Source organism: Pristis pectinata, chromosome 7 (assembly GCF_009764475.1).
Source record: "Pristis pectinata isolate sPriPec2 chromosome 7, sPriPec2.1.pri, whole genome shotgun sequence".
Classification (NCBI taxonomy): Eukaryota; Metazoa; Chordata; class Chondrichthyes; order Rhinopristiformes; family Pristidae; genus Pristis; species Pristis pectinata.
The window spans coordinates 13966015-13983805 of NC_067411.1; the positions used below are offsets into that span (position 1 = coordinate 13966015).

The following is a 17791-nucleotide window of genomic DNA, read 5'->3' on the forward strand; positions in this document are numbered from 1 at the left end:
GTTCTTCATATTCCCATTAATTTTCCCTAGATTCTGCCACTCATCTACACACTGGGGGCAATTTACAGCAGCCAATCAACTACCAACTATACATCTTTGGGATGTGGTAAGAAACTGGAAGACCTGGGGGGAAGCCCATACAGTCACAGGGAGAACATGCAAAATCCACACAGACAGCACCAGAAGCAAAAAAAAATTGCAAGTTTGCACCAAACAACCCCCATTCTCCATCCCATGAAGAGCTTTGTCATATTGCTGCTTTTCTCTCTCACAGCCTCAGTGCAAGTTATAATCAGTGCCAATCTCAAAGATACTTCTGCTCCAGTTAGGTACACTGCCTTATTTCAAACCTCAATTTTTTTCTTGCTGCTTATAGAATTAAAGTACAAAATGGTTGATCTGCAATGCCAAGCACAACTTTCACATTATTATGACATCTCAGGAGGCCATTCGGCCAAACATGTCCGTGCAATCTCATCAACGCCATTTCCCCACTGTTTTCTCTCTCACATGCTCATCAGCTCCACCCTGATCTCCTACACTAGTGGCAATTTATGGTGACCAATTAACTTACCAAGCACTCCAAACTTGGGATGTGGGAGGAAACCAGAGCACCCAGAGGAAACTCATGCGGTCACAGGAAGAGCATGTAAACTCCACACAGACAGTAACAGAGGGCAGGATTGAACAGAGGTTAGCAGAGCTGTGAGGGTCAACCCTAACAGACGCACCACTGTGCTGCCCAACCTTGTTAAGCAATGAACTTCAGGCTGTCAGCTTTGACTCAGATGGCTGTGGTATCACAGGGCAGGCACGGTAGTGTAGCGGTTAGCGTAATGATATTACAGCGCCATCGACCCGGGTTCAATTCCTGCCACTGTCTGTAAGGAGTTTGTACGTTCTCCCCGTCGGTTTCCTCTGGGTGCTCCGGTTTCCTCCCACATTCCAAAGACGTATGCGTTGGGAAGTTGTGGGCATGCTATGTTGGCGCCGAAAGCGTGGCGACACTTGTGGGCTGCCTCCAGAACACTCTACGCAAAAGATGTATTTCACTGTGTGTTTTGATGTACATGTGACTAGTAAAGATCTTATCTCATCTCTGTCAGTTCCAGATCACAATGTTTTAAATCATTAATCAAAGGCTGACTAGCGTTGTTGCCCATTCAACTGATGGGTTTACTAGGCAATTTCAGAGGGTCGTTAAGAACAGCGGGACTGGAATCATATGAAGACCGGATTGGGTAAAGATCAGAGATTTCCTTCACTGGAGGACATCAATGAACCAGATGTGGCCATTTGTGATATTGACTCTTTGAAGTTGAATAACGTTTAACGTCCCTGGCTGCCATGGTGGGAATCATTTCCTTCTCATTAGTCCAGCCCTGTAAATTGCTTGTCCATTGATAGAGTCATTGTGCACCATATTGCAAAGAAAGACTTTGTCTCTATTCCGCTCCCAGTCGAACAGCTTGGTTAGTCCCATTCTGCCTTTCTTTTACTGCAGTCCTGCCAATTATTTTCCTTCAGGTATCTATCCAATTCACATTTGAAAATCCTGATTGACTCAGTTTCCACCACCCTTTGCAGGCAGTGAGTTCCAGATGATAATCACTCTCCGTGTAAACAAAAATGTTTTCCTCACATACCTCAGCTTCGTGACGCAGCTGGTGGAGCTTCTGCTTCTCACCTCCAGAGACTCGGTTCAATCCTAATCTCTGGTGCTGTCTGTGTGGAATTTGCACATTCTCCCTGTGACTGCATGTGTTTCCTCCGGGTGCTCCGGTTTCCTCCCACATCCCAAAGGCACGTTGGTTGGTAGATTAATTGGTTATTAGTGTGTAGGTGACAGGTGGAATCTGGGAGAATTGATGGGAATTTGGGGAGGAAAAAAATGTGCTTAGTGTAAATGTGTGCTTGATGGTCAACAGGGACTTGGTGGGCTGAAAGGCCTGTTCTAATTCTATTTGATTCTATGGCTATTTTTCCTATTAAGATAAGATAAAATACCTTTATTAGTTACATGTACATCGAAACACACAGTGAAATGCGTCTTTTTGCGTAGAGTATTCTGGGGGCAGTCCGCAAGTGTCGCCACGCTTCCGGCGCCAACATAGCATAACCACAACTTCCGAACCTGTACGTCTTTGGGATGTGGGAGGAAACCGGAGCACCCAGAGGAAACCCACACAGACACAGAGAGAATGTACAAACTCCTTATAGACAGTGGTCGGATTTGAACACGGGTCGCTGGCGCTGTAAAGTGTTACGCTAACCACTACACTACCATGCCTGCCCTAAAATCTGTGTGGGAACAGCTTCTCTCTTTATACTTAACCTAAGCGAGACGTGGTCACATACACCTCCATTAAATCTCCTCTCAACCTTCTTAGCTCCGAAGAGAACAGCCCCAGCTTCTCCAGTCTGAACCTTACAGCTGAAATCCCCAAGCCATGGGAATACTCATTGCATACAAGAATGATCCAACCATCTGTGCTTCTGTAATCTTGTCCAATGCTGGCTGAAAACAGGGCTTAAGTTTGAATGGATCTGCGTTTCAATTCTTAATTTCTTTTTTGGGGCAGTTGGTGGGGTCCACTGTTGAACTCAGATGCCATCTGTTAAAACAAGGCGTGCACCACTCCCACCCTCACCTCCCATTTGTGGAGCTGTTAGCCTAAAGTGGTAACTCTGGTGATCAGCCAGATTTCCACAGCTGTTCCAGTAGCCACCTTGAAGTTTTATCTTTGCTCCCAGTTGCTCTGCCATTAAGATGTTGCTTCCGACAGCCAGAAGCAGAGAGGGAGACTGCAAACCAAATATTGGCAATGGGGAACACATTACATATGCAGTTCTTACTGCATCACTGTTGGCCCCAGCATGATCCATATAAAGTCTTAGAAATGAATCAAGGCAAGATTGAACATTGAAGTGAACTCAATTCAACTTTCTAAAATACACAGATCAACCTTTTATAAAATAGCATTTCCTAGCAGCCTTCCCAAGCCCGCAAGTTCTACCACCAAGAAAGAGAAGGGAGACAGGTGCATTGGATTATCACCATCAGCAAGATACATACCATCCTGACTTGGAAATATTCCACTGCTTCTTTGTCATCACCGGGTCTAAATCCTGATACTCCCCACCTAACAGCATCTCCACCTCAAGGACTGCTGCAGTTCAAGATGGCAGCTCTCCATCACCTTTTCATGACCACTGGGATGGGCAAATAAGTGTTCTTCCTGTGAAGGGCGGTGACTCTTTGGAATTCTCTACTTGAGAGGGCTGTGGAGGCTAGATCATTGGAGTAGATATTTTTGAAAGATTAGGGAATTGAGGGCTATGAGGAACTGGCGCAGATGGGGAGATGAGGCCTGGGCAGATCAGCCATAATCATAGCGATGGGGTAGGCTTGAGGGGCCGAGTGGTCTACTCTTTCGATTTTTTTATGTTCTTATGTGTTGGACTTGTCAATTGCACTCATCCAATCCCAAAATTAACAATCTGGTTGATAGTGAGGAAGGAAGTTCAAGAATGCAGGAAGATATCAATGGATCGGTTAGGTGGGAGCAAAATTGGCAAATAAAACTTAATCCAGAGAAATGAGAGATTATGTGAGGCTAAACTAGGCAAGGGAAAGGTATACATGATAAATGGTGGGAGTATTGTGGTGCGGAGGAACAAAGGGAACTTGGGTACACATCCTCAGATCCATGGAAGTAACAAGGTAAGGTGGCTAAGAAGACACATGGAATACTTAACTTTAATGACCAATGCATTGAATACAAGAGCAAGGAGATCATGTTAGAATTGTACTGATTGTGTGTAATTCTGGTCACCCCATTACAGGAAAGATGTGGAGGCTTTGGAGAGGGTGCGGAAGAGGTTTATTGGGATGCTGCCTGGATGAAAGGGTATAACCTATAAGGAGAGGTTGGACAAACTTGGGTTGCTTTCCTTGGAGCATCAGAGGCTGAGGGGAGACCTGATAGAAGCTTATAAAATTATGAAAAGAACAGATAGGGTGGACAGTCAGAATCTTTTTCCCAGGGTAGAAATGTCAAGTACTAGAGGGCATGCCTTAAAAGTGAGAGGAGGAAAGTTTTAAGAAGAGGTGTGGGGCAAGTTTTTTTACAGAGAGTCTGGTAGGTACTTGGAATAGACTGCCAGAGGAAGTGGTGGAGACAGATACAATAGTGCTATTTAAGAGGCTACTATATAGACACATGAATATGCACCGTGTAGAGGAATATGGATCATGTACAGGCAGAAGAGAATTTGTTTAATTTGACATTGTGTTTGACACAGACATTGTGGGCTGAAGGGCCTGTTCCTGTGCTGTACTGTTCTACCCTCTGTGTATAAGATTGGAGTCAGATCACAGATAGAGTATTATATATAATTCCGGTCATTAGACTTCAAGACGGATGTGACAGTACTTCAGAGCGTATGGATGAGTCACAGTTGTACAGCACAGAAATGGACCTTTTGACCCACCACATCCATGGCAACCTTTTTGCCCATCTGCATTGTACCAATTTGCCTGCATTAGGTCCACATTAGGAGATTTATAAGGATGTTGCCAGGGTTGGAGAATTATAGTTATGATGTGCAACTTTCTTGGATGGTGTTCTTTCCCTCCTATAAAGGTTTAATTAATAAAATTATGGGAGGCTTACACATGAAGAACAAGACGGAACTATTTCCTTTGGCAGAGAGATCGATAACAAGGAGACATAGATTTAAGTTAAGAGACACAAGAGATTCTGCAGATACTGGAATCTGGAGCAACACACACAAAATGCTGCGGGAAATCAGGAGGTCAGGCAGCATCTATGGAGAGAAATAAACAGTCGACGTTTGGGGTTGAGACCCTTCATCAGGACTGGAAAGGAAGAGGGCAGAAGCCAGAATAAAAAGGCTGGGGGAGGGGGAGGAGCACAAGCTGTCAGGTGATAGGTGAGTCCAGCCCCCTCACCTGGATTCACCTATCACTTGCCTATTTATTTCCCTCCATTGATGCTGCCTGACCTGCTGGGTTCCTCATAGATTTAAGTTAGTATATAGTTTTGGTAAAAGGATTAGAGGGGAGTTGAGGAAATTTACTTTCATCCAATATGGGGTGAAATGATGGCAGAGGTAGAAACATTCACCTGGATGAACACTTGAACATCCAAGACCCGCAGGCCAGGAATCAAGTGAGTGCAACTGAAATAGCTCCAGGTATGGTTGGCATGGACATGATGGGCCAAATGGCCTCCCAGTGTATCATAAGTTTCTTGGAAAATAATAAATAATTCCTTCCTGAAGTGGAACTATAGGATAATTAGTGTTATTTTTGGGCCTTATGAAGTGGCCTGATAATCCTCCCCATAGTGTTGTCTTCTAAACAGTCACAAGTACCTCCACATCGAGCAATGAACTGACTTGACAACTACTAATCCTGGAGCAAGTAAAGGCAAATAACATTAATCTTGAATTTTGCAATCTCAGGCAGTCTCAAAGAATGAAAATTAATATTGATGAGAAAAGAACAGCAATAGGAACAATAACAACCATCAGAGCAAGGAGTGGATGATATTTACCTCAAAGATGAAGAGGTTGAGAAAGAGCTGGTGGTAAATAATGAGGGTGTGGTTGGGGGCAAAATGCTGATGTGGAGACCAATGATGAGAAGTGTTGAACAGCGTGAAAGACACAAACAATGCATCAGGTCACCCGGTAAAACGAGAAGCATTGCAGGATTAAATGGAACTGCTGAAGATCAAAGGGTGATAGAAAGTAGGACAAGATAAAGGTCAAACAAAATAGAAAGTTGAACAGGCAAGAGTAAGGCCGAAGCAGGTGAACTAAGTCAGGAAGGAAATTAAATAGAGTCAGCTGAGGCAAAAGAAGTCAATCAGACCAGTTCATAGCTGAATGGGTTTGGGCAAGGGTGGTGGTCAGTTGCAGACCCTGGTGCTGTTCTGTTAGATCCGGAAGCTCACCCAGCTGATGGAAGCTATGCTGTCAGTTGTATTTTGCACAGAGATCAGTGGCAAAGGAGCGAGGTGCAAGAGAACTTGCATGCAGACACAATGTAGCTAATTTTGCAGAGGAGCAAGTATCACATAGCCGCTAAGATACACATATCTTGATGTCTGAGTGACTGTCATGGAAATATGTCATCATAGAAAAGGACTGAAATGTGCCATATTGAGTTAAGGAGGGTATGGACCTCTACCCAGACACTAAAGCTAAGACTCTTACAAAATGGACCTCATCCAACTTGGTGTGTTTTTATGCCCAGGCAGTGAATAAAATACTGCATATATATTCTACTTCACACAAAGGCAAGACGTTCTATTGTAAACAGATGATCTGAGTTGTGCCAAGTGACCTCACACCATGTTGAATAGTAAAGCAGTACCTAAGTCAATCAATAAATGAACTCACTAACCTGAATCACCTTTTGAGGGCAGTAATCTGCTGAGATCGTACTGCATCACACATCTGCATAAAAAACTATTCCAGATGTGATTCTTGGGACAAGTTTTGTTTGGCATCAAACAACTGTGAAGGAAACAAAAATGTTTTTGTTCAAATGAGGCAGCAATTACAGACGATATCATGACAATCTGGTTCAATAAGCGTGGGATTCATGAGGTAATTTTCAACAAGCAAAAACAAGAACTGAACTGTTCCAGGATGTTGAGCATTTTAAATCAATGAAAGGAAACAGGAGAAGGCAGAGTAAAGTCATCTACATGCTCACAAAATCTATGACATATAGGCATCTAAGACAGCATATCAATTAAATTGCATTTGATCCAACTCCTTAATGCGCAGAGATATTTGTTTCAGAATCCAGCCAAGGTCAGTTTGATCCCACCCTAGTCCCAGTGACAGTCTGACCTCACTCCCAGTGACAGTCTGACCCCACTCCCAGTGACACACCGACCCCACTCCCAGTGACAGTCTAACTCCACTCCCAGTGACAGTCCGACTCCAATCCCAGTTTCACATTGACCCCACTCCCAGTGACGGTCTGACCCCACTCCCAGTAACAGTCCGACTCCACTTCCAGTGACAGTCTGACGCCACTCCCAGTAACAGTCCGACCTCACTCCCAGTGACAGTCTGACCCCACTTCCAGTGACACACTGACCCCTGTCCCAGTGACAGTCTGACCCCACTCCCAGTAACAGTCCGACTCCACTCCCAGTGACAATCTGACTCCACTTCCAGTGACACACTGACCCCTGTCCCAGTGACAGTCTGACCCCACTTCCAGTGACACACTGACCCCTGTCCCAGTGACAGTCTGACCCACTCCCAGTGACAGTCTGACACCACTCCCAGTTTCACATTGACCCCACTCTTAGTGATAGTCTGACCCCACTCCCAGTGTCAGTCCGATCCCACTCCTAGTGACCGTCCGACTCCCTCCCATTTAGTCTGACCCCTCTCCTAGTTACAGTCCAATCCCCCTCTCAGTGACACTCTGACCCCAGCCCCAGTGTGACCAGGATCCCACTCCCAGTGACAGTCTGACCTCATCCTCAGTGGAAACTCAGCCCAAGTCCTAATCATACTTCTGCTTCTGCACAATTGTGTGAAACAAGTGATGATGACTCAGTCATGAGCCCCGTTGACCCTCTCCCCCGCTGATTCCTTCAAAGTCAATGAAAATAAAATCCAGGAAGCTGCATCATTATCCAGTGGAGAAACTGTGGATTCTGGTTTGAGGCCACAACTGCATTAAAAAGTTATTCTCTTGGCTCCATATTGCTCTCTGATGAAGCAAGCAGATTTCTGCCCCTGGATACTTCCACAGCTCTGCACACCAGCATTCAAAATCTTTACCAATTCCCCAATCCAAAGAGCTGGGAGAACTATTTTTTTTAACTAACAATAGAAGTTCTTTTTTAAAAAGTATTTTAGGCCATCCAAAGTGTTCCCTGGAAAGTTTATTGAAGTTTATTTAAAGTCAATTGTAACTGTATGTCAATGACTTCTCTCAGCACATTTCAATACAAGGACAACCTCAAGGTAATTTTTACTGTATGTGATACAAGAGATAAAAACGATTTGTCAAAATACAGCCAGCACATTGTGTACAACTCTAATCACAATTTTACGGCAACAATGTGAATGTAGCAGATTGAGTACAGAGGAGAATTATAAACTTGGATGAACAATTGGAATTATATGTAAGCATTGTCCCTGATCTCCTCAAGGAGTATAAAATTCCTTGATGGGGTGAATTTTAAGATCTATTTCCTGTGGTGGAGACGTCAATAACAAAAAACAGTGGCTGCTATATTTGTCTCATTATCCATCCTAGAACCCTTTACAGCATGTGGAAGCAAGTCACCCCCAATCCTGAGGGACTGCTTAAGAAGAAGACAATGGAAGAGAGAGAAGGATTGGAGGGCAGTTGAGGAAAACAAAAATCTTTCACTCAAAGAATGGTGGGGGTCTGGAAATTACAGTCTAAAAAGTTAATGGAATTAGAAAACTTCATCAACTTTAAAAAGTGCCTGGAAGATGCAGAGTAACCTACAGAGCTGCAGACTGAGAGCAGGGCAATGAGACTGGTCTCAATAGCACGCCTTTGGGTCCTGATTTTTAAAGACTGGCAAAGCATCAAGAACCAGAGGACATAATCAACATGGCAGTGACTTGGAGAACTTGAATAAACAATTATTGAACCTGTCAATAAACAATAATTACATAAAATGGAAAAGACTATAGAGGGCAAATGTGCATCCCTTACTGTCAGTGATGGGAAAATATAGAATAAGGAAATTGTAGAATAAAGAAGTGGTAGAAGAATTAAACAAATACTTTGCAACACCTTCATAGAAGAAGACAGAAAAGAGCATGTGGGGTCTAAGGGTGAAAGGTAAGGACAACAACATCAATGAATCCTGAAGATCGAGGGGTATAGAGGCTGAATAAAGTGATGAAAGGAAGATTTGGCCAGGTACAGAACTGAAAAGAGGGGAGTTTCTTCAGGAGGATGTAAAGTGCATGGGGAAATTAAGTGGGCAAAGAGGGTGCATGAAATATCACTGGCAGACAAAATTGAAGAAAATTCCGTTGCATTTTATAAGTATATTAAGGGCAAGAGGGTGATCAGGGAAGGAGAAGGGCCCATTTGGGACCAAAGTGGCAATCTGTATGGGATTCATTGGGATGTTGCCTGGGATGGAATATTTCAGTTATGAGAAATTGGATTGGCACAAATTGTTTTTTCTTTGGAGCAAAGAAGTTTGAGGTGTGAACTGATGGGGCATCAATAATATAGATGGTAGGAAGCTTTTCCTCCTAGCAGTGGTATCTATAGCCAGAGAGCATAGGAGTAAGATAACTTGTGGGAGGATTAGAGGGGATCTGAGGAAAAATTACTTTACCTAGAGGGTGGTTGGAATCTGGAACGCAGGGGCAGGAGTACGGGGCCCCTCAAGCCTGCCCTGCCATTCAATATGATCATGGCTGATCTATATTGGCCTCTGCTCAGCCCAATACATCACAGGCCCATCCCTTCCCACCATCAGTGGTATCTTCAGGAGGGGCTGTCTCAAGAAGGCAACATCTGTCATCAAAGATCCCCACCATCTGGGCCATGCCATCTTCTCACAGCTACCATTGGACAGGAGGTACAGTAGTCTGAAGTCCCACACCACCAGGTTTAAGAACAGCTACTTCCCTTCAACCATTTGTTTCTTGTACCAACCCGCACAAGCCTAATCACTATCTCAGTATAGAAACACTACGACCACTTTGATCACTTTGCATTTAATTGTATTTTTTTGTTCTAATTGCGTGCTTTCTTGTAAAATTGTGTATAATTTATGTTTAATTTATGTTTTTCTTGTGAATGGTGCTTATATGATGCTACAGTATGTGCCTGTGATGCTGCTGCAAGTAAGTTTTTCATTGCACCTGTGCATACATGTACTTATGCATATGACAATAAACTCGACTTTAACTTAGTCCTCTTCTGCTCTGGTTCCCCATAACCCTCAATCTTTCAAACATTTATCTCTCTAGCAGAGCAGTTAGCGTAATGCTTTACAGCGCCAGCGACCCGGGTTCAATTCCGGCCACTGTCTGTAAGGAGTTTATATGTTCTCCCCGTGTCTGCGTGGGTTTCCTCCGGGTGCTCTGGTTTCCTCCCACATTCCAAAGACGTACAGGTTAGGAAGTTATGGGCATGCTATGCTGGCACCAGAATTGTGGCGACACTTGCAGGCTGCCCGCAGAACACCACACAAAAGATTTATTTCACTCTGTGTTTCGATGTACATGTGACTAATAAAGATATCTTATCTATATCTAATGATCTGACCTCCACAACCCTCAGAGAATTCCAGAGATTCACTGCCTGAGGGGGTGGAGCAAGCGGGGACTCTCCCAACATTGAAGAATATCTAACCAAGCACTTGAAATGTGAAGACATAGAAGGCTATGGACTAAGCACTGGCAAGTTGTATTAGTATAGTTGATAGTTGGCATGGACATGTTAGGCTGAAAGGCCTGTTTCTATTCTGTATGACTCAATGACTCCATGAATTCTTGCTAGGTTCTTTCTAAGGGCAAATAAGATTAAACCTCTCAAGTTACAGACTAGATACAGATGGCAAATTTCCTTCCCTGAAGGACACAAGTGAACCAGATGTGCTTTTATGACAATCTGACAGCTTTGTGGTCACCATTATTTATATTGGTTGGCATGGAAGGCCAGCTTTAACTAGTGCTGGCTATTGATGGTGTTAGTTGACAGTTAAGGCCTAGCCTTCACTGGTGCTGACTTCTCGTGATTTTGGCCACTTTCTGAAGCATCCACCTACCAATAGTAAAGTTAATAGAGTTGGTGTGTTGCCTGCTTGCAATTTAGAATCATGCAACACTGGAAGGAGGGGGTTTCTAGGTGGTTGTACAATGCATGGCAGATCTTCAAAGAAGATTAGCAAAGTAGGAGACTTGCTCAATATCCACAGGAGGCCAGGAAACACACTGGATGGAGTAAGAGAAGATGCCAGTGGCGGCCAATGGCATGACTCAAGCCCTTAAGTGGTCAAAACCAGTGAATCCATCTTTTGATGATACATCCCACCAAGGACAGTCAATGATGTCAGACATTGCTCAGTTTACCACAACCGCATCACTCAGCTACCAACAATCTCTGTCAGGACTCAGTTCATGTTCATGTCCTCCACCACATCCTCCTACACAGGGATATAAAAAGGCAGAGTGAACAGCTGAGGACACGGCAGAAGAAATATGTGGAAAAATATGAGGTCATCCACTTTCATGGAAAAGAATAGAAGGGTGAAATCGGTGCTCAGAGGAACCTGAGAGTCGATCTACATGAATGACTGAAAGTGAACATGCAGGTACAGTAAGTAAACAGGAAATCAAATGGTATGTTGTTCTTTATTACAAAAGGATATAAGCAGAGATGTCTTGTTTCAATTATCTGGGGTCTTGATGAGATCATGTCTGGAATGTTTTGTACAGTTCTGGTCTCTCTACTAAAGGAAGGATTTGTATGTGATAGGGCAATTGCAGTAAAGGTTCACCAGATTGATTCCCTATTTTAAATAAGATAAGATAAGATATTTATTGATTAGTCACGCCTACATTGAAACACACAGTGAAATGTGTCTTTTTGCATTACTGAGAATATGCTGGGGGGCAGCCCGCAAGCGTTGCCACTCTTCCAGCGCCAACATAGTATGCTCACAGCTCCTAACCTGTAAGTCTTTGGAATGTGGGAGGAAACCAGAGCACCCAGAGGAAAACCACACAGATACGGGGAGAACATACACGGAATTGAACCCAGGTCGCTGGCGCTGTAATGGAGTTATGCTAACTGCTACACTACCGTGCCATGTTCCATGTGGAGGGATTAAGTAGACTGGGCCTATACTCTCTTAAGTTTCAAAGAGTGAGAGGTTAACTCAATAAATTATAATTACAGAGCTTGACAGGGTTGATACAGGAATGATATCTCCCCTCACAGAGGTGCCTAGGGAGTTGAAATCTCAAAATAAGTCCAGCTGGGACTAAATGAGGCTGAGATTGCTGGCAACAGTTAGGGGAAGGGGACCTACCTCTGAGTGTTTACAACCTCAGAGAGACAAGTGGCAGAGCTGGAGGTGATTTGACTTTTCACACAGATATATAGGCGGTAAGTAAGGCAGGATCAGAATTATAGGAGGAGGTGGCATTGTAAGATTAGTCAGGGAGTCAACTACTGCAGTAAGGAGGATGGATATTCAAGAAGGTTCTTCAAATGGGGTCATATAGAGGAGCTTAGAAATGAAAAGAGGGAGATCACTTTGCCAGAGATGGCTTAAGGACAGCTTCTATCCCACTGTGATAAGACTATTGAACGGTGGTTCCCTTATATGATGAGATGGACTCCGACCTCACGATCTACCTTGTTGTGACCTTGCACTTTATTGCACTGCACTTTCTCTGTAGCTGTGACACCTTACTCTGTACTGTTATTGTTTTTACCTGTACTACATCAATGCCTAACTCAATGTAACTGCACTGTGTAATGAATTGACCTGTATGATAGGTATGCAAGACAAGTTTTTCACTGTACCTCGGTACAAGTGACAATAATAAACCAATACCAATACCAATACCAGTACCAATGTACTATGGGCCTGATAACAGTCAGTGGGAGAAGAAGAAGCAGAAATGTAGGCAAATTAAAGAGAAGTGTAAAAACAACGGGGTAATAATTGCAGGAATTTCAAATTCTCTAAAGTTAACTGGAATCACCTTTGTGTGAAAGGTTTATAAGGGTGGAATTTTAAAGTGCTTCCAGAAGAGCTTTATGATTCAGTATGTAGATAGTCCTATTGGAGATGGAGGAATACTGGATCTAACATGTGGGAATATGGCTGGGAATGCTCATAACTCTGGGCAAATGGAGGGAATGTCAGTGGGAGAACATTTTGGAGATACTGATCATAACTCTGTAAGCTTCTTATTGACTTTTTGAGGAGGTGACGAAATGTGTGAATGAGGGTAGCGTAACTGTGGTAGTGTACATGGACCTCAGTCAGGCCTTAGACTAGGTCTCACATGAGAGACTGGTCCAAAAGATTAGATCTTGTGGCAATCCAGCAAATTGGATCTGAAATTGGCTTGGCGATAGGAGGCAAAGGACAAAGGATTGTTTCAGTGAATGGAGGCCTGTGGCAAACACCTGAGAGGGCAAATAAATTGTTTGTTTCATTAATTTTTTTTGATCTGGGCATCACCTTCGTTTATAGCCTATCCCTAATTGCCCATGAACTGAGTGACCTGATAGGTTATTAAGAGTCAATTGCATGGGTTGGGCTGGAGACACACACAAGCCAAACTGGGCTGATTCCTACCGATGATGGGTTTTTATAACAATCCAGTAGCTTTGTGGTTATTTTTACTAATTAAAAAAAATCCATGCTATTAACTGAATTTAAGTTCCACAGCCATGATGATGGGATTTGAATTCATATCTCCAGCCTTTTAGTTTAGGCATCTAGGTTACTGCCCTGATAATTTAACTGCTGCATCTCTGTCTTATGTTGGGATACACAATTTTCCAGAAATTCAATTAGATAATGCAACATTATGCAACTGTAGAGTGATCAGCTTCACGGTCAAAATACTCAACATGCAAGGAATCTCAAACTTGCAGGCTTCCTCAACCAAACATCTATCTCTCATCACTTTTCCAGCTCACAGAATCCAATCAGTAAAACAGTACATATGATGACCTGCAATAAAAAGCTTTCTGTCAATTAGTTCTCAGATTATTTTCTCTGGAGCATTGGAGGCTGAGGGGAGACTTGATAGGTTTATAAAATTATGAGAGGAATCGACAGGGTAGACAGCCTGAATCTATTTCTGAGGGTTGAAATGTCAAATACTAGAGGGAATAGCTTTAAGGTGAGAGGGGGAAAGTTTAAAGGGGATGTGTGAGGCACGGAGAGTGGTAGGTGCCAGGAACTCACCTCCAGGGATGGTTGTGGAAGCAGATCCAATAGTAATGTTCAAGGGGCGTTTAGATGAATATGGAGGGATATGGATCACGTGCAGACAGAAGGGATTAGTGCAATTTGGCATCAAGCCCAGCAGAGACGTTGTGGGCTGAAGAGCCTGTTCCTGTGCTGCACTGTTCCAGCTGTGATAAACTGATTTACAAAGACAAGCAGGACATTGATTGAATCTCACTGAGGAATTGCATCCCATTCAGTCATAAGTCTTGTGTACAACTGAAGCAGTATGGTGGTTTAAACTTGTGGTTTAAACTTGTGGTTTAAACTTTTGACATCTGACCCACAGCAATGTGTTTGATGTTAATTGTTTAATTAACAACTTGATGAGCAATTTCCACCCAGCCTTCTGAAAGATGTGGCAGGGGTGGGAATAAAGATGATGTCTGAGGTGGATTCCAGTTTTGTTAACTCATTTATTGTTATATTTCCTGGGTCATTTAGCTAGATAGTGGGCAGTAAAGATACTCCCAGGACCATAGGGGAAGGCAAGGATGCTTTGGGGCAGTACTGACCCTGTCCAACTATAGACCCAAGAGAGATATTTGTTACAGCAGGCATTGTCATTGATCTTACCACACACTTGCTTTCCTCCCTTGTTGCATCTGCCCAGTTCTGGCCACATGCCACCCTTCTATTTCAGGTAATCATTCAGTAAAACAGCAAAGGGATTTTGAACAAATGTGTTAAGTGTCCACAAGCTAACATTCCCACAATGTAAAGTCTTGGTCAGTAGCTTGTATCTATTATCTATTTGTTTTTCGTAGCAGCACTATTTTCTCTACAATTTATTGAAGTTTAGCTCACTACAGAGAGAAACGCTTCTCACTAGACATGGAAAATAATCAATTCTCAGCTGACATGTTCGATCAGTGTATCAGTGATACAGTATTTCTTTCTTATTATACATGTGATACAGAGATTGCTGTTGACACCAGCATTTATTACCCATCCATTATTGTTCCTGAACTGATCAGCTTAATCAGAGAGCAATGGGTCATGAATCAAAGACAGGTTAGACCAGCAGATATCTCCCTGTATGGTTAATGGAATTAAAACAAAGCTTTTTATTCCAGATTTGTGCAATTAACAAACTGGATTTAAATCTCCTCATCTCTCATGGGAGTGGGAAAGGGGACTTGAACTCATATTGTTTGACTTCAATCCAGCCTTCAGATTACTAACCCAGTAACATAATCACCACTCTACCATTCATTAAAGAGCTGGTAACAATGAATGCTACTGTTTTAGTTATTCACTACGTATACATACCATCTTTAAGAGCTGTTACGGATGTTTACATTAAACAACTAAACTTTCAAATCTAACAGCCTTCACTTTAGCTGTTTTCTGGTGTTATGGCTTACTGACCCATGAAAAGGAAACAGAAATCACAAAGTATTGCTAATAAATGCAATAAAAGGTACAACAGAGACACAAAAAATCTGCAGATGCTGGAATCTGGAGCAATACACAAAAAGTGCTGGAGGAACTCAGCAGATCCGGCAGTTCCTCAGCGGTTAACATTAGGAAATGAAGTTTCAATGTATGAAGTTAAACAATTTTCAACGTTTATATTTGGGATTGAATTTATCCATCTTTACTATAACAATGAATAGAATTAGCTAATGCATTCTTACTGCTTTCCAACATCTCTCTTTGAGAGGAGACATCACAAAATCATAGAATCTCATGGCACAGAAGGAGGCTATTCAGTCCATCATGTTAATGCCAAACAAAAATGAAACTATCCCACTTCCTTGTTCCCAGTCGTTGAACATAGAACAGAGTAAAGGGTCCCTTGGCCCACCATGTCTTCACCAACTGTGATGCCAATCTAATTAATCGCATCTGCCTGCACATGGTCCATATCCCTCTGTTCCCTGCCTGTTCATGTGCTTGTCTAAATGCTTCTTGAATGTTGTAATTGTACCTGCTTCTATTACCTCCCCTGACAGCAAGTTCAAGGCACCTACCACTCTGTGTAAAAAAACTTGTCTTGTAAATCTCCTTTAAGCATTCCCCTCTCACCTTAAAGCTATGCCCTCTAGTATTTGGCATTCTCACCAGCCTACAATTTCCTGGATTATCCTGATTGTCCTTCATAAAGAGAGGAACAACACTGGCTATTCTCCAGTCTACTGGAACCTCACCAGTGGCTAAAGAGGATACAAAGATCTCTGTGAAGTCCCCAGCAACTTGCCTCCCCCAGTATCCCTCACTATCAGGAGCAACACACACAAAATGCTGGAGGAACTCAGCAGGTCAGGCAGCATTCTTGGAGGGAAATAAACATGGTAGTGTAGCAGTTAGCGTAACACTATTACAATACCAGTGACCCAGGTTCAATTCTGGCCACTGTCTGTAAGGAGTTTGTACGTTCTCCCTGTGTCTGTATGGGTTTCCTACAGGTGCTCCAGTTTCCTCCGACTTTCCAAAGATGTATGGGTTAGGAAGTTGTGGGCATGCTATGTTGGTGCCGGAAACGTGGTGACACTTGCGGGCTGCCCCCAGAACACTCTACGTGAAAGATGCATTTCACTGTGTGTTTCGATGTACATGTGACGAATAAAGATATCTTAAGATATTAATCTTAAATCCACTGACAACACTACTGTTGTTGGACGAATCACAGGTGGTGATTAGTCAGTTTACCCGAGCGAGATAGGACACCCGGCTGACTGGTGCTGCAACAACAACCTCTCACTCAATGTCAGTAAAACTAAAGAGCTGATTGCTGAATTCAGGAAAGGGGAGGAGGACGAACATGCACGAGTCTGTTTGAAGGCCGAATGCAAAGTTAATGGCAGGACTCTGAGCAGTGTGGAACAGAGGGATCTTGGGGTCCACATCCATAGATCCCTCAAGGTTGCCGTGCAGGTTGATAGGGTTGTTAAGAAGGTGTACGGCATGTTGCCCTTCATTAGTTGGGGTATTGAGTTCAAGAGCTGCGAGGTAATGTTGCAACTCTATAAAACTCTGGTTCGACCACATTTGGAGTATTGTGTTCAGTTCTGGTCACCTCATTATAGGAAGGATATGGAAGCTTTAGAGAGGGTGCAGAGGAGATTTACCAGGATGTTGCCTGGACTGGAGAGCATGCCTTATGACGACAGGTTGAGCGAGCTAGGGCTTTTTTTTTGAAGAGAAGGAGGATGAGAAGTGACTTGATAGAGGCGTACGAGATGATGAGAAGCATAGATCGAGTGGACAGTCAGAGACTTTTTCCCAGGGCAAAGATGGCTAACACGAGGTGCATAATTTTAAGGTGACAGGAGGAGGGTATAGGGGGGATGTCAGAGATAAGTTTTTTACACAGAGAGTGGTGGGTGCGTGGAATGCACTGCCGGCAGAGGTTGTGGGGGCAGATACATTAGGGACATTTAAGAGATTCTTAGATAGCCACATGAATGACAGAGAAATGGGGGGCTATGTGGAAGGGAAGGGTTAGATAGATCTTAGAGCAGGATAAAATATCGGCACAACATCATGGGCTGAAGGGTCTGTACTGTGCTGTAATGTTCTATGTTCTATGTCTACATTGGGGGAATCAGCAGCGGAGAATCAGCAGCTTTAAGTTCCTGGGCGTTAACATATCAGATAACCTGTCCTGGGCCCTGCACATAGATGCAATCACAAGGAAGGCGTGCCAGAGAATTTACTTTCTTAGGAACTTAAGAAGGTTTGGTTTGTCAATGAACACTCTGACAGGCTTCTACAAATGTACTATTGAAATTGTCCTGACC

General features: G+C 43.2%; 1 protein-coding gene across 1 annotated transcript in view; it reads right to left on the reverse strand.

Moving 5' to 3' along the window:
• Positions 1-17791, reverse strand: part of vegfc (vascular endothelial growth factor c) — a 172452-nt gene that overhangs the window by 14006 nt on the left and 140655 nt on the right. Inside the window, exon 5 of the mRNA XM_052019779.1 lies at positions 6437-6549. Within this exon, the coding sequence (XP_051875739.1) occupies positions 6437-6549 (113 nt within the window). The remainder of the gene's footprint in view (positions 1-6436; positions 6550-17791) is intronic.